Source organism: Mobula birostris, chromosome 13 (genome assembly GCF_030028105.1).
Source record: "Mobula birostris isolate sMobBir1 chromosome 13, sMobBir1.hap1, whole genome shotgun sequence".
Taxonomy (NCBI): Eukaryota; Metazoa; Chordata; class Chondrichthyes; order Myliobatiformes; family Myliobatidae; genus Mobula; species Mobula birostris.
Window position 1 is genome coordinate 55,189,133 of NC_092382.1, and position 20,955 is coordinate 55,210,087.

General features: G+C 46.9%; 1 protein-coding gene and 2 non-coding genes across 3 annotated transcripts; 2 read left to right on the plus strand and 1 right to left on the minus strand.

Moving 5' to 3' along the window:
• The first annotated feature begins 4,640 nt into the window (after positions 1-4,640).
• Positions 4,641-4,713, plus strand: trnav-uac (transfer RNA valine (anticodon UAC)). Its single transcript has one exon. It is a non-coding gene; the product is annotated as a tRNA-Val (tRNA).
• Positions 4,714-8,002: 3,289 nt separating this feature from the next.
• trnas-gcu (transfer RNA serine (anticodon GCU)) lies at positions 8,003-8,084 on the minus strand. The gene has a single exon. It is a non-coding gene; the product is annotated as a tRNA-Ser (tRNA).
• A 4,076-nt stretch (positions 8,085-12,160) lies between these two features.
• On the plus strand, positions 12,161-20,749 carry LOC140207621 (uncharacterized). Its single transcript, XM_072276167.1, has 2 exons — positions 12,161-12,182; positions 18,816-20,749. The coding sequence occupies exon 2, from the start codon at positions 19,222-19,224 to the stop codon at positions 20,527-20,529; it is 1,308 nt and encodes a 435-aa protein (XP_072132268.1). The 5' UTR covers positions 12,161-12,182; positions 18,816-19,221; the 3' UTR covers positions 20,530-20,749.
• Positions 20,750-20,955: the final 206 nt, after the last annotated feature.

A 20,955-nucleotide genomic window follows, 5' to 3' on the forward strand; every position in this document is an offset into this window, starting at 1 on the left:
GGTGGTAAGGCTGAGTCCTCTCCGCTCCCAGACGTTCTCACGGAGTCTCCCAAAGGCGGCGCTGGCTTTGGCAATCATGTTGTTGATCTCAGCGTCTATGTTCACTGCGCGAGAGAGTATGCTGCCCAGGTAGGTGAAGTTGTCGACTGCCTGGAGGTTCTGGCCCTTCACCGTGATGTGCGACTCCTGGTATGGCTTTCCTGGGGCAGGCTGGTACATAATTTCGGTCTTTTTGGTGCTGATAGTGAGACCGAAGTTGTCGCAGGCTTGTGAGAAGCAGTCCGTTTCACGCTGCATCTTCTGATCTGTGCTGGCGTTGAGTGCGCAGTCATCAGCAAACAAGAAGTCTCTGATGACAGTCTCTTGCACCTTTGTAACTGCCTGCAGGCGCCTAAGGTTGAACAACCTGCCGTCAGTCCTGTACCTGACGTGGATTCCTTCTTCGTAGTTACGGAAGACATCTGTCAGCATGGCAGAGAATACCATACTGAACAGAGTCGGGGCAAGAACGCAGCCTTGTTTGACGCTATTTGTCACTGGGAAGGCCTCCAACTCGTCGCCATCATCCAGAACTTTCACCATCATACCGTCGTGGAACTGCCGGACGATTGTGATGAACTTGCTGGGGCAGCCAAACTTCTCCATGATCTTCCACAAGCCTTCTCTGCTGACCGTATCGAAAGCCTTGGTTAGATCGACAAAGGTCACGAAGAGGTCGTTGTGTTGCTCCTGGCATTTTTCCTCGAGTTGGCACGCAGCAAAAATCATGTCCGCCGTCCCAAGTTCAGCACGGAAGCCGCACTGGCTTTCTGGGAGCAGAACTTGCTCAAGATGTTGGAGAAGGTGGTTGAGCAGGACGCGGGCCAGAATCTTCCCCGCAATGGACAAGAGGGAGATGCCTCGGTGGTTGTCGCAAGACTAGCCGTTGCCTTTCCTCTTGTAGATGTGGACTATGCTGGCATCTTTCAGCTGTTGCGGGACCTGTCCCTTTTTCCACATGGACTGGAAGAGAACAGTCAGCTTTTGCATCATGACAGGGCCTCCTGCTGTGTATACCTCAGCAGGGATTGCATCGGGTCCTGGCACTTTGCCACAGGAGAGTTGCTTCACTGCCTTCCTGACTTCATCTGCTGTGGGGAAAGTGTCGAGGTTTTTGTTGATCTCTACCTGGGGCAGGCGGGCAATGGCCTCGTCGTTGATGTCGGCAGGGCGGTTAAGGACGTTGTTAAAGTGCTCAGCCCACCGATCCAGAATCTGCTTCTTCTCTGTCCGCAGCTGCGTCTCATCTGCGTTGAGGAGAGGTGAGGAGCCGGAGGATCGGGGTCCGTATACAGCCTTAAGCGCATCGTAGAAGCGCTTTACTCGTGGCTGTCTGCATAGCCCTGGATTTCATCGGCCTTCTTGCTGAACCAGCTGTCCTGCATCTCGCGAAGTTTTTTCTGCACCTTTCTTCTTGCGTTGGTAAAGGCATCTTCCTTGGCTAGCGACGTGGGGTCGTTCTGATGCGCTCTGTAATGTTGATGTTTCTCCGTTAGTAGTGCCTGTATTTCTTCATCATTCTCATCAAACCAGTCTTGGTGGATACAGGTTCTCCTGGAGCGGTCGCAGCAGCGCTGAACGACGAGAAGCAGGCGTGGGATTTGCCATCAATTCTAACCTCGCCCGTAAATTCACCAAGCACCCAGAGAGCATCAACGACCGCCTGATGACACTTCAGCTCCCACTTGCAAACAAGAAGAGTGCTACGCTGATTAGTGCCTACGCTCCCACCATGACCAACCCAGATGACATTAAAGACAAGTTCTATGAAGAACTCGACGCCCTCATCTCAGCAATCCCACAGTCAGAGAAGCTCATCGTTCTCGGGGACTTCAATGCCAGAGTAGGGACAGACTACCAAACCTGGGAAGGGAACTTTGGAAGACACGGCACTGGCAAGTGTAACAACAACGGCCTTCTGCTCCTCAAGACATGTGCCACACACGACCTTGTCATCACCAACACCCTGTTCCGCCTACCCACCCGCAAGAAGACGTCATGGATGCACCCACGCTCGAAGCACTGGCATCTGATTGACTGCATCATCACCAGGAAGAGGGACAGGATGGGTGTCAGAGTGACGAGAGCCATGTGTGGTGCCGACTGCTGGACCGACCACCGCCTCATTGTGTCCAAGTTCAGGCTTCACATTCTGCCCATGAGAAGACCCCAAGGGCAGAAGATTGCAAAGAGGCTGAATGTCTCCAAGCTGAAAAGTAGCAGGGTTGCAGAAGAACTCGTCGATGACCTTGAAGGCAGACTGCCAGACACACCACAGGATGACGGGACCAGCGTTGAGGAACAGTGGACGGCCTTCAGTGACGCTGTCTACACCACCACCCTCGAACACCTCGGATCAGCAACCCGAAGAAAGCAAACTAAGTCTCCATTAATTCCCACGTGGCAGACCAAATGCAAAGATTACTCGCATTGGCAGTCTTAAGACACAAAATGATTCCCAGAGACACAGGATCTACTTTTTACGATCGCAAGTGACCCTCAGAGCGTTATATTCGGGTTACCTTACTTCATAATTTCCATTTGCGCTCACCCCGCCATGTCCCCCCGCCCCATCTATCCCTCTTGCTGACAACTCCCCCTACCTGTCACTTTTCCACCTGGTTTTCACTGCTTTCCATGCGTGTGTTTTTTTCTTCTGTTGGGAACTTCAATACATGGACCGTGTGCAATCAATTTCAGATCATCATGTAATCTGCTCACGGGTAGTGTAGCCGAGTGGTTTCTGTCTCCAGTCTTTAAAGTGAAGGGGCTTCGAATCACAACACAGCCACGGCTCGAATGTCCCCCTGTGCTTTTTCGAGAAGCTGTCGTTGGGCGGATGGTCGCAACCGACATTCACCAACCTACAGTTGTAACAGAAATCTCTCATACCTCTGATGATCCCGTACATCGATTCTCCTTCCACCCCAGCGCAGTAAAACAGTGGCTAAGATTGTGTCACTAAATTGAACGTAGATTGTTTTTTACAAGTGGAGTCCTCATGTTGTAATTAATTTTGGAAAGAGCTGACCATCCACTCTCCAAACAGACTGGCCGGAGCTCTCATCATTGAAGCCAATCTGTTCTTTACATAGGTGAACCCAACGTAAAAGAACAGGTCGAGGAGAGAATCTCTCTGCCCACCAAAGTCCGCCCCTCATTGAAACATGCGATAGAAACACCATTACAGTTTCTCCACGTTGCTAAAATTACCTCTGCATTGAACGGAGTCACGTCCACGTTTCACTCACGTAATAAATATGTGCACTGATCTGCCAGCGTAAATTAAAACAATATACTATCCATAATCCCGATAAAACTGTTCCTGCTGTACATGACATTAAATCAAAGGTGGAGTCCCGGCCGATATGCAAGCTATCAGTTACCCAGCGAAACCGCGCGACATGCGATGTACCCAGCATACGCGCCGCGCCGCAAATGCTTGGAGGACAGTATCAAACTCCACCTTCCAGCACCCTGACATGGGGTTAAACTGGAGGAATTATCCATGTCATTGCGGCTGTCGTTACAAGACAAGGTGAGCGCACGGAATGAAAACTGAAAGGTCCGGAAATGGGCAGTTCCTTGGTTACTTTTCACACTAAACTGTTGAAACCTGAAGTTGAGACGATTCCATTCTGGAACAGAATTATAAATCAGTTCTTCCATGTCCAGTGTAATCCGATTTCTGACTTGCTTTACCAAGCTGCTGTTAAAGAATGGAGCCCTCCACCAAATCTACTGACATGCCGATTATCAGATCCTTCAGGCTCTCTGTGACCTGCGACCTCTGATGTGACCGACTCAGCACTGCTGTAAAATGCTCACATTCCCGCTCTCCTGTCACACGGGCCTCGCTTCCTGATGGTTATTGTGATTAATATAATTTTCCATCCAAAAGAGGTTGTTTGATTATCCGCAGATGAGTGGGTCTGGTTCAGATACGACGGAACAGATTGGAAAATGAAGATTAAGATGGAATTAATGAAACATTAGTGTGATTGTGTGTTTAGTAATAGCTCGCGTGTGCACTAGGCGGGGCTAAAAAGACATTGGTTTCTGACTCTACAGATGCTATTTCCTCTTGTTTTCACTACTTCCGTTGTCTATGAATTATTTCCTTCAATTAACGTTCCGGCGAAAGTGACGAGAACGGAAAATTGGCGAAGACTGGCGAAGAACTAATCGATAGCGAGAAATGTCAAAATTACAGCTGAATTATCCTTGAGAGGCGGGGAGCCACCATGTGGTGACTGAAGGACATTGCAGCGGCCGATACGTTTTTTGTTGCAACACACATAAAAGTTGCTGGTGAACGCAGCAGGCCAGGCAGCATCTCTAGGAAGAGAACCAGTCGGATGTTGTTGGATGTTGCGCCCTGACCAAAACATCACAGCAAATTCGTCGTGAATTTAATAAATATGCCCTATAAAGTTGGCCCTTGTTCCTGAAGTGGGAACGAAGAGTGGGCAAAATTTCGTTTTCTATTGCTTGCGGGCAGAAAAAAATTGTCCTTAAGAGCAGAATGAATAAATAGAGAGTCGGAGGTGCAGGGTGTCTGGTCAGTGCTCAAAAGCGTAGAACATTGAGCTCCTGACAGCGTTTCTGTGGTGTAGTGGTTATCACGTTCGCTTTACACGCGAAAGGTCTCCAGTTCAATCCTGGACAGAAACACTCCTTAGGCTCCAGGATTTAGGAGGCATGTGATCTCAAAGATCCCGGGAACTTTTACGTTCGTATTTACATTTATTATCATGGGAATACCCCTGCGGGAAATTGAAAAGGAATGCTCAAAAATCTCGTGCATAATCTACAGAGCAAGGGAATTGGGAACCGTTTTGTTTCGAGACAAGATGATGATGCGAGATCGTATATCGGTATAGAGTTATAGTCAGTATATTTTAATATGTCGGTCTTGCTGAGTACTGATGCAACATGTAACTACTTACGGAATATCCCACGCGTGCATGCAGATGAGTAATTAACCAGTGATGTTTTTCTTTTCTTCGTCGTTAACGTCACGAATAAGTTTATATTTCGGTTTACACTTTGCCCTGTGACTCAACACATAGCTCCCGATGTTCCCTCGGCACCCTGTTACCTCTATTACATTATTAAAACATAAGGGTCAGTTATCCTCATCAAACCGGCCACTGTTACGTACATTATTCAATGTCTTGATGGCGGATTTACCACTGATGTTCCAGTCTGCCCACAGTCGATATAAAATATGTATCACTGAAGTTGCAGAAATGTCAGTCAAAATGTATCCGGAGGTATCAGCAGAATGGAAGGGAGAAAACATAAAACTGTACATCGGAAGTAAAGAGACAGATGGGTGGGGAAATCACGGTTTAATCGGTGCCGCCCACAGTATTCATGCGCTGTATGGAAATTCCTTCAGTTTGTGTCTTACTTGTAGATTCCTCGCCTGCGTGGCCGCGGTTGATGCATTTCACTTACTCGGTCCGGACGTTGTGCCGCTCTTCTGCTGTCTCCGGAATCGGATGACGAGAACATACTCCGCTCGATCTGTCTTTGATATCAGTTCGGTACACTCGAGTATTAATCGACACCGCGCTGTGTTTAAACGTTTCTGACGCGTGTTCTGCAGGAAGGTTTGAAAATCACCTGCTTCGGGATCTGTGCGCTCAACTCCCAGTTCAGAATTTCCGCATGCACCTCCATCCGCCCTTCATCGTTGCGAAGAGACGTAGGCTGAATGGGGAAACTGATAAACATCGCAACTTATAGTGACACTCACACATTTTCCCCTGTAGGCGCATTTGTACTGATCGTTCAAGGAACAGCAGACTTTGGAACAGTTCAGGAGAACTGGAAAATTGGAAATGTCTCTCCACTCTTTAAAGGGAGAGAAACAAAAGACAAGAAATTTTATTCCCATTCCCATTCTGAACACATCTTAATTCCACGTCCCATTCCCATTCTCATGTGTCTATCGACGCCCTCCTCTACTGTCAAGATGAAGCCACACTCAGGTTGGAGGAACAAAACCTTATATTCTGTCCGGGAAGCCTCCAACCTAATTGCATGAACATTGACTTCTCTAACTTCTGCTGACACTCTATCTCCCCCTCTAACCCCATCCGTTATTTATTTTTATACACACATTCTTTCTCTCACTCTCCTTTTTCTCCCTCTGTCCCCCTCACTGTACTCCTTGCCCATCCTCTGTTTCCCCCATCCCCTTTTTTCTTTCTGCCTAGGTCTCCTGTCCCATTATCCTCTCATATCTCTTTTGCCAATCACCCGTCCAGCTCCTGGCTCTATCCCTCCCCCTCCTGTCTTCTCCTATCATTTTGGATCTCCCTCTCCCCCTCCCACTTTCAAATCTCTTACTAGCTCTTCCTTCAGTTAGTCCTGACGAAGGTTCTCGGCCTGAAACGTCGACTGCACCTCTTCCTAGAGATGCTGCCTAGCCTGCTGCGTTCACCAGCAACTTTTATCTGTGTTACAGGAAATGTTAGGCCCGTTAGTCTTCTTCCGTGTTTAGGACGATGTTGCCCATTATTAAGGATGAAATTTCGGGGCACTTCGAGGCACATATTAAAATAGGGCAAAGTCAGCATGGTGTTCCTCAGGGGAAATTTAACCTGACAAATCTGTTGGAATTCCTCGAGGAAATAACAGACAGGATAAATGGAGAAGGGTCAGTGGATGTTGCTGGCCTAGAAAATCAGAAAGAATGTCACAGGGTGCAACTCTTGAGGTTTCTTAACAAGAGGAGAGCCGATGGTATTACGGGAGTTATACTAGCATGGATCGAAGATTGGCTGAATGGCCGGAGGCAGCGAGTGGAATTAAATGGAGCGTTTTTCTTGTCGGCTGCCGGTGACCAGTAGTTGTTTGGACCACTTATTTTCACGTTATATGTCAATAATCTGAATAAGGGGATTGATAGTTTTCTGGCCAGTTTGCAAACGGTATAAATATAGGTTGATGGTTATGTTGTGTGAGTGTTGATCAACAGGAACTTGGCAGAAGGAACTGAACTGATTAGGAGAGAGATGTAAAATTATATTGGGATGTGTATGGTCGTTCACTTAGGCAGAAGCTATAAAGGCGTGGTCTATTTTCTAAACGGTGAGCATGTTCAGAAAACAGATGTGTAGAAGGAAGCGGGAGACCTGGTACAGGATTCCCGAAAGATCAACTTGCAGGTTGGCTCAGTATTAACGAAGGGAAATGCAGTGACAGTTTACATTTCGAGAGAACTGGAAAAGGAAAACAAGGATGTAATGCTGAGTCTTTATAAGGCATTGGTCAGACCGCAGTTGGAATCTATTGAGCAGCGTGTGTTCCTTAACCAAAAGCGGGCGTGCTGGCATTGGAAAGCGCCCAGGAGACATTCGCGAGAATGATCCTGGGAATTACAAGGCGAAATATGCAGAGCGTTTAATGACTTTGGGACTATACTTGCTGTAGTTTCGGAGAATGACGCGGGTATCCCATTGAAACTTATCGAATAATGAAAGGTCTGGAGATAGTGGACATGGAGAGGATGCTTCTTGTCGTGGAGAAGTCTAAGAATAGAGGGAACTAACCCAGAATATAAGGAAGTCATTTTCGAACTGGGGTAAGGAGAGATTTCTGTAGCCTGATGGTTGTGAATTTGTGGAATTTATTGCTACAGATAGCTGTGGAGGCCACTTCATTCGATATATTAACAGTTTCATGATCAGTAAGGGGGTCACATGTGACGAGGAGAAGGCAGGAGAATAGGGTTGAAAGGGATAGTATATCAGCCTGCTGGAATGGCAGAGCAGACCCGATGGGCGGAATGGCCTAATTCCTCTCCAAATGACCAAATTTGGAGACAAATTCCAATTGTGAACATTATTTTTCATGACTCACAAAGCAAACTATCTGGCAAATATTGGAGACTTGGAAGCTTTAAAGTACAGTAATAGTTCAACAGATGGCCCCTCACATAAAGAGGTCTCGACGAGGATGGGATTCGAACCCACGCGTGCTGAGCACAATGGATTAGCAGTCCATCGCCTTAACCTCTCGGCCACCTCGTCTGTTCTTCTGTCTCTTGTGTTACAAAATTCTGAATTTCTTCACAGCACTTAGAAACTCCGCTTATGTTCGAAATATTTGTTTTCAGATACCATTTCTATTTACTTCGTCTGTAATGCTTACCAGAATTTCTGGATATTCGGAAGAAAGACTTAGTGGGATAGGTGCTAACCATAGGGAAAAACAGAACTCGCTATTACTGGCATTTCAGACACCACCGCCGTGCTATGCCGAATTGACCGATTCCGTGTGCTGTTGCTCTAAGAAATAGTGTGTTTTGGGTAGTGCAGTGAGATAAAATTATATCGAATTTAGTAAACGTCTAGTAACTTGTTTATCAAATTGTTTGATTTCAAGAAACACGTATTATTGTAAATTATCATCTGGCTCCAAAACAACGGCGTTTCGTGTATTGGCAATTATGAGAACCCGATAGCTATTAAATTACAGAAACGCTGAAGAGCACTTAGCTCTGTCTGCGGCAGCAGATCTGAATATCCCAACCTTAACCGACACAATGCGTGGCTGCTCGGTTCTGGTATATGCATATGATATATAAAAAGAAATCACGCCCGATGATGTTTTGAATGAACTGGACCGTTTTGCTGATTCCACTCCCAGAATTTAGGGCCGCCTCAAAAGTCAGAGGCGCGTGCCTTTAAGGATGGCTTTTTATGTAAGAGAAACAGAGATACAGAATATTAAATCGTTGTAAATGAAAGTCACAAAATGTAGTGATATGAACAACATTGGCCGAACGTTCATCTGGACGTGTGTAGCAGCATTGGGCCGGTACCGAATTTAAACGAGAGCCGATGGTGGTACGGCCTGGGGGAAGTATCTGAGGGTGAGACCCTCTTAGTGGAAGCTCCAAAATACCACGAGGGAGGGGAGTTGACCGCTGAAGACACCTCGGTGAGAGAGAGGTCGCGGCGACTGGCCCCTGCAGCCGTGAAGGACGTGTGTGTGGATTATAGGACTCTGACAAGGCGCACTGTCATTGACCTGAATACGGGTCTGACGGCCGAAGACGCGATGGTCTGTCTGAATGGTGCGATGTGGTTTAATGTGCTGGATCTGAGGAGTGGATGTTGCCAGATCCCGATGAGTGAGGCCAATGAGGAGAAGACGGCAGTTATAGGTCCCCTAGGATTCTTCCAGTCCGAAAAGATGCCACAGGGCATATCCGGAGCCCTTGCAACCTTCCCGCGGGGGACGGGGGATGTGGACTTGTTTGGAGTTTTGGTGTATTTGGATGATCTCCTAGCATTGGGATTCACCATGGAAAGCTATGAATTGAGGCGAGTGAGGGATCCCGGGCGACTAGGGATAAACTAAGTAAAACTTTCTTTGGACGAATGCCAGCTCTGGAGAAGGACGCAGATCCTGAGTGTTTGGCTGAGAGAGGAGATTTGTACCGCTGAACTGAACGCTCAGAAATGCAGGATGGAGACTGAGTGCTGCAATTTTGGGACAACCATTGAAGGATTGGAGTCCACGCTCATCAAACTGGAAACGGGGAAACGGTATTCCGAGCCGAAACTGCGGTCATTACTGATGAATTAATCCAAAGAGACGCTGCAATGACCAACCTTCGAAAGGATCAGCAGAAGCTCAAGAAATCGACCCAGAACAGATTGGAAGAAGCTGGTGGTGTAATTGCGTCCCAGATAGAGATGGACACGGAGCGTGGGTCAGAACTGCTGCGACTGCGGGTGGAGGTCGAGGAGTCAAAGAGTCAGAGGACGTCTCGATTGCCGGAGGTTGAAGAGGCCGCAGTGGCAGCCCAGGCTAAGTGCTTCCGTTTGGAGAGCATCAAACAGCATTTACCAATCGAGGAAATGGGGAAGAATATGGATTCGAAGGATGGTGTGCTGGTTGTGTGGCACATACTAGGTGAGAGTAAGCGTTCGGCACGGACTAGAAGGGCCGAGATGGACTGGTTCCGTGCTGTAATTGTTATATGGTTAAATGGTTATAGAAGGAGGTGGGACCATGAGGGAGGTGGTAGGCAGCAGGGGGAGGGAGCAGAGTAAAACTGGGATAGGGGAAAGGCTGGGGCAGGAATTTCGGGAAGGTGGGGAATTCAATGTTCATACCAAGGGGCTGGAGACTACCCAGACGGTGTATGAGGTGTTGCTCCTCCAACCTGAGTTTAGCCTCATCATGGCAGTAGAGGTGGCCATGTATGGACATATCCGAATGGGAATGTGAAGCAAAGTTGAAGTGGGTGGCAACCAGGGGATCCTGTCTATTGTGCTCGACGAAGCAGTCCCCCAATCTGCATCGGGTTTCACCGATGTAGAGAAGGCCGCATCGGGAGCACTGGATGCAATAGTTGACCTCTCATGGTATTTTCTAATTCAAATCAGCCCTGTGTTAAATGTTTAACCATCACGGTGACTGAAGGCAGCTGCAGGTTCATGAGGGACTGTTACTGTCAGATTCTGCAGTTCTTGCGGCTGCTTATCGCACCCAGGAGTGAACCCTGGTCACTGAGCATTGGAGGAGTCTGTTCTGCTGATGTTAGCCTTAAACTAGACTGATGTTTAATATTGTGGATCTGTGAAAGATAAATCAGTTCTGTATGAAATCCCGTGTCTCAGGTACTTACTGTATCTACCACACTCACAATGTACACTAGAGAGGTCAGTCGGCCCATCTGGTCCCTGCCCAGGTTTCTGTTCCATATCAGTATATGAAAATCTATCCCTGCCGTTCCCCTCTCACTCTCCCTGTGATGACAGGTTGCAACTAGTTACTACTCCGTGGGATAGGAGATTTTCTTTGAATTTCATGGAATCATAGAAATCTACAGCACATTACAGACCCTTTGGCCCACAATATTGAGTCGACCATGTAACTTACTCTAGAAACTGTCTAGAATTACCCTACTGCATAACCCTCTATTTTCCTAACCTCCATGTATCTATCTAAGAATCTCTTAAAAGACCCTATTGTATCCGCCTCTACCACCATCGCTGGCTGTGCTTTCCACACACACACCACTCTTTGTGTAAAAACTTAGCTCTGACATCTCCTCTGTACCTACTTCCAAGCAGCTTAAACCTATGCCCCCTCGTGTTAGCCGTTTCAGCCCTGGGAAAAGCCTCTGGCTATCCACACGACCAGTGCCTCTCATCATCCTATACACCTGCATGAATTTCCTGCATGCTTCTCTCCAGGCTGAATAAGAAGATGAGCTCACTGTGGTTTTGATGTCCTTTAGAGCTCTGAACTAAGGTGGTTAAACTCCTCCTTCCCCGCTCTTTTCAACGTTTTCTGTCATTTTCACTCATTTCAAAGGACTGTGCCATAGACAGCTGGGTTGCTGCAATGCACCTCTAAAGTCTGACAGCAGACCAGCGAGTGAATTTTCGATGGAGCAGAGACAGAAACCAAAGAGTTTCCAGCCTGAGTCAGGGCTTTGGGGCTCCAGAAAGAGATGGGGTCTAGAGTTTATGAGGAGGAGGAAGAAGAGGAATCAGACCAGCAGGATGTGGCTACAGAAACATTTGGAAGCTGATTGATTTTTAAAAAGGTGGTTAATGTCTGCAAAATACTGGAGAAAATCAACAGATGAGGCCGCAAATGTGGAGAGGAATAAATAGATAACGATTAGGCCGAGCCCCTTCGGCATGGCTAGACTGTGTACTCCTCTGCTTAGTTGCTGCCCGAACTGCAGAGTTCATCCAGAATAGTGTGTGTGTGTGTGTGTGTGGGTGTGTGTGTGTGTGTGTGTGTCTACATTTCCAGCAACAGCAGAATCTCTTGTGTTTTATATCTGCATTTTGTAAGAGGATTGTACCTTGGCTCCTGACACGCGAAATGCCTGTTGATATTGAGTATATTATTTATGGAAGCTGCTTTCTGCGTGAAAACAGCTGCTGAGTTTTCTACACACAAAACACAGTGAGGCATGGACATGGAACCGGTGCCTGCAGAAACCTAAAGTCACCGTGATCACCCAGAAAGCGGTGCCTTAAAAATAACGCCCGCGCTGCAGCACCGATTAAATGCGCAGGCGTCAGGGTTGTTGACGTTCCCGAATATCACGCATGCGCGCAGTACACAAAAGGCCGCGGAACAATCAGCTACAGGTAAGAGTATATACCGGGCGGGGGGTTTCGACTCTGACTGAGGGGCAATTGCTCCTGCCACCGTGGCCCGCAATCCCGGGGCAGTCCTGTTCTCTTCCCTCTCTCTCTCTCTCAGCCCCAGCATCCGTACACGGGCCCCGGGGATCTTCCGGCTGATGAGGGAGTGGGAACCGATGGATCTCTCAGACAGAACTGAGCTCCAGCTATCTAAATGCAAGGATTGGGAACTCGGGGAAAGGGAACAAAATCTTTTATATCAGTAGTTGAGAAAATCACCTTTGTTCTACCTTCAACCACAAACAAGAGAAAAGCTGCAGATGCTGGAAATCCAAGCAACACACACAAAATAAGTAAAACAGAATTATTTTCCATAGATGCTGCCTGGCCTGCTGAGTTCCTCCAGCATTTTGTGTGTGTTGCTTGTTCCACCTCCTCTTGTTCTGGATGTTTCTACCCGTGGGAACATATTTTGACCCGTTCTCTCCGGGTACACAATGATATCAAACACCTTTGTCCTGGGCAACATACTTTGACATAACAAACGTGCCAGACTCCAAAGAGACAGACTGCTGCCCTTCCCTTCATATTCATTGGCATTGCCATCAATGAGTTCACCACCGTCAGTCACCCGGAGGGTTCAGGAGAAATATTTATGTACAATACAGAAAATGGTGTTACCTGTGTGTATTGTGGCAATGCAAAAGTTGCTGGAGAATTTGCAAGTGGGAAGAAGTGGAGTGATATTGGGAAATCTGACTTTTTAAAGTATCATTTTGCAAGCAAATCAGATATAGACAGCGTGCAAAATTTCTGTTGAGAAGATCCTTCATTATCCGCTACAGGCCTGCTACATAGGTTGTGTGAGAGTGCAGATGAACATGATCAAACCTAGGGGAGATCAAAGTTCTTATTGATTGTGATTTGCTAGCTGTTAAAATCAATACCTCTCTATATAAAATTCAGTGTGCACATTTTTGTTACTGTTAACAATTGCACAGCACAAGATATTTGCACACACTTGTCATTACAAATTTGAGGGGGCATTGGTGGGAAGGTGGGGAGACCTCCAGTGTCCCTGACACCCTCACCTACAAGATGTGTATCCAGCTACACTTTAAGGAGTTGGAACTCAAAATCGATGAATTCCGGATCATCTGGGACTCGGAAGGGTTGATAGATATGACATGAAGAGAGGTGATTTACACCCAAGGTACAGGACAGAGGAAACTGGGTGAGAGTCAGGAAGGGGAATGAGGTTAAATAGCCATCGCAGAGTGCTCTTGTTGCCATCCCTCACAACAGCAGGTAGACCACTTTAGAAACTTATTGGGTGGGGAGGGGGGAATTACCTTGCAGAGGAAAGTCAAAGTGGTGATAGGGGATTCGTTAGTTAGGGAAATAAAACTAGCAGAGGTCTAATATCCTAGTGGTAAGGCTTGCTAGTGCTAGTGTGGGGGTGGGAGTGTTGGTTAAAGTTGCAGGGGGGTGGAGGGGGTGGGAGCCAGAATGATAGAACAGATAGTGGAGAGGGTGAATTGAATTGAATTGATATGATTACATACATCCTTCATATACATGAGGAGTAGAAATCTTTACGTTACGTCTCCGTGTAAATGTGCAATGTGTAATTTATAGTAATTTATAATAAATAGTTTGTACATAGGACAGTCTATATAACATAGAAATACAGTTCTATCAGCATGAATTAATCAGTCTGAAGGCCTGCTGGAAGAAGCTGTCCCGGAGCCTGTTGATCCTGGCATTTACACTGTGGTACCATTTCCCGGATGGTAGCAGCTGCAACAGTTGGTGGCTGTTTCTGTAAATGTCCTGTCAGTGGAAAGTTCACATCTGCAGATTCGCTGTGCTGTCCGCACCACTCTCTGCAGAGTCCTGCAATTAAGGGAAGTACAGTTCCAAACCAGGCAGTGATGCAGCCAATTAGATTGCTCTCAATATTGCCCCTATAGAGTGTTCTTAGGATTTGGTGGCCCATAACAAACTTCTTCAACTGTCTGAGGTGAAAGAGGCGCTGTTGTGCCTTTTCCACCACACAGCCGGTATGTACAGACCACATGAGAGCCTTGGTCCCATGATCCTCTCATATCCCCTTTTGCCAATCACATGTCCAGCTCTTGGCTCCATCCCTCCCCCTCCTGTCTTCTCCTATCATTTTAGATCTTCCCCTCCCCCTCTCAAATCTCTTACTCACTCTTCCTTCAGTTAGTCCTGACGAAGGATCTCGGCCTGAAACGTCGACTGTACCTCTTCCTAGAGGTGCTGCCTGGCCTGCTGCGTTCACCAGCAACTTGGATGTGTGTTGCTTGAATTTCCAGCATCTGCAGAATTCCTGTTGTTTGAGATCCTCGGTGATGTTTATGCCGAGGAACTCAAAGCTGTTCACCCTCTCAACACCAGATCCATTGGTATCAACAGGGGTTAACCTGTCTCCATTCCTCCTGTAGTCCACAATCAGCTCCTTTGTTTTTCTGACATTGAGGGAGAGGTTGTTTTCTTGACATCAGACAGATGTTGTTCAGACCTATGACAAAGTCAGCAATCAGAAGGTTGAGCATGGTGCGATGGATGTGCTGAGCTGTGTATATCGCAATGCAAGAAGCATCGTAGGAAAGCCAGATGAGCCCAGGGCATGGAATTATGATATTGTAGGCATTACTGGGAGCTGGTTGCACCCAACAGTCTGAGGGATTTAGAGGAACAAATTTGTAGAGAGTTCACAGACTATACCAAGAAACAAAAGTTGATATTGTAAGTGATTATAACTTCCCATATGTAGCCCCCGGGTAAGCCTCAGGCTCCCTCAACTCACTTACATCTAGGGGAAGCGGCCTTCAGCCCCGCCAAACTGGGTTTGTGTGGATGCTGTGGCCAGTTAGAAGATGAGGTTTTGTTCCTTCAAATTAATCACGGAAATGGGCACGTGACCAGGCTCTTCTTGTAGCGTATGGTGCGCTGTCTTCTCCAGCATCTCCACCTCCACATTCAAGGATCAGTGGCATTCCCGCAAAATAACAGACAATACACCATATGCCATTAAATGATTACGATTTATAGATATTACTGGAACTATGTAATTAATAGAGATAAAATAAAAAAGGAAATAAAAGGCACCAAACTTATCAAAGTTCAATCCCTTCATGCACAACAGTTGGGGCTCAAGTAGCGGGGTCTTCTTTCCACCATTCAATTCCCTCTGACCACCTCGACGCACTGCCCGGGACCAACCACAGTGGTCGACCAGACGCTCCACACGAGTCTATCTTCATCTCCTCTCCTCGCTGAAGACCCTGGGCCTCGAACTCTGGCTCGGGGTCCATCCTATCAGCCAGCTCACAGCATCGTGTCCACTCTCTCTGACCCCATTGTGCCTTCTGTGCCAAAGCCCGCGCATCACAATAGCTTACAGACACACAAGAAAGAATAACATCTATCCCAATTGGTTAGCAACTGAATACAACTCTCTTTATAACCCAAACAAGCTGCTAGAGAGAGAACTTTCTCAGCAGTTAACATAACAAAGAAGCCATTTTGATTAGCCTACATAGTAACATAAAAGAAGAAACCCCTTACACATATATTGACTGGGACTCCCATACTGTAAAAGGACTAGTTGAGGTAGAGTTCATCAAATGTGCATTAATCAGTACGTAAAATTTCTGATGTTGAAGTGTGCAGTAAGCTATTAGGAAATGGTCCAGGGTTGGTGACAGAAATTAGTGTATGGGAACATGTTGTGTCTAGTGATCATAGTGCCACGAGATTCCAAGTAAATACGGAAAAACAGAGGTATGGACCAGGGGTTGAGATTCTAAATTGGAGAAAGTCAATTTTTATGGTATTTGCAAGGATTTGACAAGTGTGGATAGGGACAGGCTGTTTTCTGGCAAAGGAGTACTTGGTAAGTGGGAGTTCTTCAGAAGTGAAATTTTGAGGGTGTAGAGTTTGTATGTGCCTGCCAAAATAAAAGTTGAATTGTAACTAGTGCAGGGAACCTTGGTTTTCAAGAGATATTGAAGCCCCAGATATCTTGTTCCCGTAAATGCCTCAGGCTGTTGGGTGCTACCAAAACACATTAATGACTACAATATCATATTTCCACACCCTGAGCTCACCTTTCTTTAGTTGTCTTCTGTTGGTTTCTGAAAGCTTCTCAATCTTTTTTACTCATTATTTGCCCTCTCTTTGTTTTTTATGTTGGCTTTGGCTTCTCATTTCAGCCATGGTTGTGGCCTCCTGCCTTTCCAATGCTTCCACTTCTTTGGGATGTGTCTATCACTCAGCTCCCGACTTGCTCCCAGAAACTCCAGCCATTGCTGCTCCATCGTCATTCCTGCCAGTTTCCCTTCCAAACAAGTTTGGCCAGCTTCTGTGTCACAGAAACATGGAGAAAGTCAGTGCAGAAACATGCCCACTCTGGAAGATCCGAATGGTAATTTATATGAGGAGACAAAATAGAAGTGGGAGATTTTACATAGTATTTTTGCATCTGTATTTACTCAGGAGATGGACACAGAGTCTATAGAAGTGAGGCAAAGCAGCATCAACTTCATGGAATCTGTGTTTGCTGTCTTAAGGCAAATAAGCGTGGATAAATCACCAGGGCCTGACAAGTTGTTCTCCTGGGACCCTGCGGAAGACAAGTGCAGAAATTGTTTGAGCCCAAGCAGAGATATTTAAATCGTCCTTAGGGACAGGTGAGGGACTGGAGGATTGGAGGACAGCCAATGTTGTTCTGCTGTTCAAGAAAGGCTTTAAAAATAAATAGGAAATTCTACATTGGTAAGCTTGACATCAGTTGTGGGGAAGTTATTGGAACGTATGTGCAGGAAATCAATATCTAAGTATATGGATAGATGTGGACTGATTAAGGATAGGCAGCATGGCTTTGTGCACGGTAGGTCATGTCTAACCAATCTTATAGACTCTCTCGAGGAAGTTATCAGGAAAGTGGATGAAGGCAAGGCAGTGGATGTTGTCCACATGGACTTTAGCAAGGCACTTGACAAAGTCTCATCTGGGAGGTTGGTCAAGAAGGTTCAGTCACTCAGCATTCAAGATGAGATAGTAAACTGGATGAGACACTGTCTTTGGGAGAAGCCAGACTGTGGCAGCAGATGGTTGCCTCTCCGACTGGAGGCCTGTGACTAGTGGTGTGCCACAGGGATCACTGCTGGATCTGTTGCTGTTTGTCATCTATGTCAGATATCTGGGTGATAACATGGTTAGCTGTATCAGCAAATTTGTGGATGACACCAAGATTGGGGTGTAGTGGACAGTGAGGAAGACTATCATGGCTTGCAGTGTGATCTGGACCAGCTGGGAAAATAGTTTGAGAAACGGAAAAAGGAATTTAATGCAGACAAGTGTGAAGTGTTGCACGTTGGTAGGAACAAGGTCTTACACAGTGACTGGTCGGGCTCTGAGGAGTGATGTAGAAGCAAGGGATCTGGGACTACAGGTCCATAATTCACTGAAAGTGGTGTCACAGTTAGATAGGGATGGAGAGAAAGATTTTGGCACATTGGCCTTCATCAGCCAAAGTACTGAGTACAGGAGATGGATGTTATGTTGACATAGTACAAGGCATTGGTGAAGCCTAATTTGGAGTATCGTGTACAGTTTTGGTCACCTACCTACAGGAAAGATGAAAGAGGTTGAAAGAGTTCAGGGAAAAATCATAAGGATGTTGCTAGGTCTGGAGGACTTGGGTTATAAGGAAAGCTTGAACAGGTTAGGTGTTTATTCCTTGGAATGTAAAAGATTGAGGGGAGATTTGATGGAGGTGTACCACAATTATGAGGGGCAAAGATAGGGTAAATGAAAGCTGGCCTTATCCACTGAGATGGGGTGGGACAACAACACGAGGCCATGGGTTAAGTGTGAAAGGTGGAATGTTAAGGGGAACGTGACGAGAAACTTCTTCACACAGACGGTCATCCGGGTGTGGAATGAGCAGACAGCACAAGTGGTGAATGTGACCTCAATTTCAACATTTAAGAGGTTTGTGTCAGTACCTGGATAGTAGGGATATAGGAGTAGAAAGTTCAAATAGTTCAGCACAAACTAGATGGGCTGAAGGGTCTTGTTCTGTGTTGTACTTTTCTATGACTGTGACAAAAACCTTAAATAGTATTAATATTCACTCTAATTCCTTTTATCAGACCGACCGTTCATCTCAGCAGCAAATTTTTATATGGCGTTAAAACTGTGGCACTTTAATCTAACAGTGCATAAAAAAAAGTCCCAGCTGCAGGTCAACAAAGGCTATTTGTGTGAGAGTGCTTCAGTCACTGTGGAACGAGACACCCATGTAGCTCGGTGGGAAGAGGGAATAATACCAATGGAGAGACTCAAACTGAGGCAAAGAACAGATTGGAGATGGCAGAAATGCCCCATTCTTATAGAGACAGGAAAGGCATCAGGGAGATTGATTCCAGTTAACATTTAATCCTAGATACCAGCACTGTGCCAGTTCGAAGATGAATTCTCTCTCCAACTTGGGTTGACCCTCACTGTAACAGTGTGATGTCAGATCACAGCTTGCTGACTAAAGTGATCTCATCTGAAATGTTGTCCTTCAGCCATTGATGGATTTTGTAAATGTTTTCACAGGTTAAAAACGACAAGGAATTTATCTGCAGGAATCTCGAACACAACACGCCAGATTTTCTGACACTGTCCAGATATTTAAGAATTGGAGCAAGGGCTTCACTCGATCGTCCTTCCTACTCAGACTGGGCAGGGATTCACTCGATCATCTGACCGACTGGCATGCCAGTCATTTTACACTGGGGAGAGGCTGTTCATCTGCTCAGACAGCAGGAATGGATTCACTCGGTCATCTCAACTGAAGGTACTTCAGCAAGTTCACACTGGGACAAGGCCATTCACCTGTTCTGTGGGTGAGAAGGGATTCAGTCGGTCTTCCCACCTGTGGACGCACCAGTCAGTTCGCACTGGGCAGAGGCTGGTCATCTGCTGAATTTGTGGGGAAGGATTCACTCAGTCATCTGACCTAATGGCTGATCAGCGAGTTCACACCAGGGAGAGACCGTTCACCTGCTCAGACTGTGGGAAGGGATTCCATCAGTCATCCACCCTACTGGTACACAAGTCAGTTCACACTGGGGAGAGGCCGTTCACCTGCATCAACTGTGGGAAGGGATTCACTCAGTCATCCAATTTAATAGTGCACCAGCGGGTTCACATCAGGGAGAAGCCATTCACCTGCTCAGACTGCGGGAAGGGGTTCACTCGGTCATCTGACCTACTGGTGCACCAGCGAGTTCACACTGGGGAGAGGCCATTCACCTGCTCAGACTGTGGGATGGGATTCACTCAGTCATCTAAACTGAAGGAACATCAGAGAGTTCACACCGGGGAATGGCCATTCACCTGCTCAGACTGCGGGAAGGGATTCACTTGTTTATCTAAACTGAAGGTACATCAGCGAGTTCACACTGGAGAGAGGCCGTTCACCTGCTCAGACTGTGGGAAGGGATTCTCTCGGTCATCCAAGCTACTGGCACACCAGTCAGTTCACACTGGAGAGAGACCATTCACCTGTTCAGACTGCGAGAAGGGATTCATTTGCTCATCTAATCTGAAGGCACATCAGCGAGTTCACACTGGAAAGAGGCTGTTCACCTGCTCAGACTGTGGAAAGGGATTCAGTCGGTCACCCGACCTACTGGTACACCAGCGAGTTCACACTGCGGAGAGGCCGTTCATCTGCTCAGACTGTGGGAAGGGATTCACTCGGTCACCCGACCTACTGGCACACCAGAGAGTTCACACTGGAGAGAGGCCGTTCAGCTGCTCAGACTGTGGGAAGGGGTTCAGTCGGTCACCCGACCTACTGGTACACCAGCGAGTTCACACTGGGGAGAGGCCGTTCACCTGTTCAGATTGTGGGAGGAGGTTCACTCAGTCCTCCACTTTACAGAGACACCAGTCAGTTCACACAGGGGAGAGGCCGTTCAGCTGCTCAGTCTGTGGGAAGAGATTCACTCGGTCATCCAACCTAGAGAGTCATCAGCGAGTTCACACTGGGGAGAAGCCATTCACCTGCTCAGAATGTGGGAAGGGATTCACTCATTCATTCACCCTACTCAGACATCAGCGAGTTCACACTGGGGAGAAGCCGTTCACCTGCTCAGAATGTGGGAAGGGATTCACTCGGTCATCCAGCCTAGAGAGTCATCAGCGAGTTCACACAGGGGAGAAGCCGTTCACCTGCTCAGAATGTGGGAAAAGATTCACTTGGTCATCCCAACTACTGGCACACCAGTCAGTTCATACGGGAGAGGCTGTTCCCCTGCTATGAATGTGGGAAAGCATTCACTCAGTAATCTAACCTTGTAACACATCACCGGGTTCACACTGGGGATAAAGTTTCAATAAGCTTCATGCTGGATATTTGTCCATCATTGTTTCTCAATGCAATTTTGAGAGCGACTGTCGGTGCTGAACTCTGCAATTATTGCTGCTGCTCACCACACCCAGTTCTGCACCCTGGTCACTGGGCATGGGAGGAGTTTCTTCTGCTGCACATTCACCTTTAATGGGACTGGAATTTAATATTCTGGATCTGACACAAATAAATCAGTTCTATTTTGAAGTCTGTCTCCGGTACTTAGTGAATTTATAACACACCTAATATAGAGTAAAGAGGCAACTCAGGCCGGCTGGACCCTGCCAGTGATTCTGTTCCACGACGGTCCTTTTAAATCCTCCCCTGTTGTTCATCTCT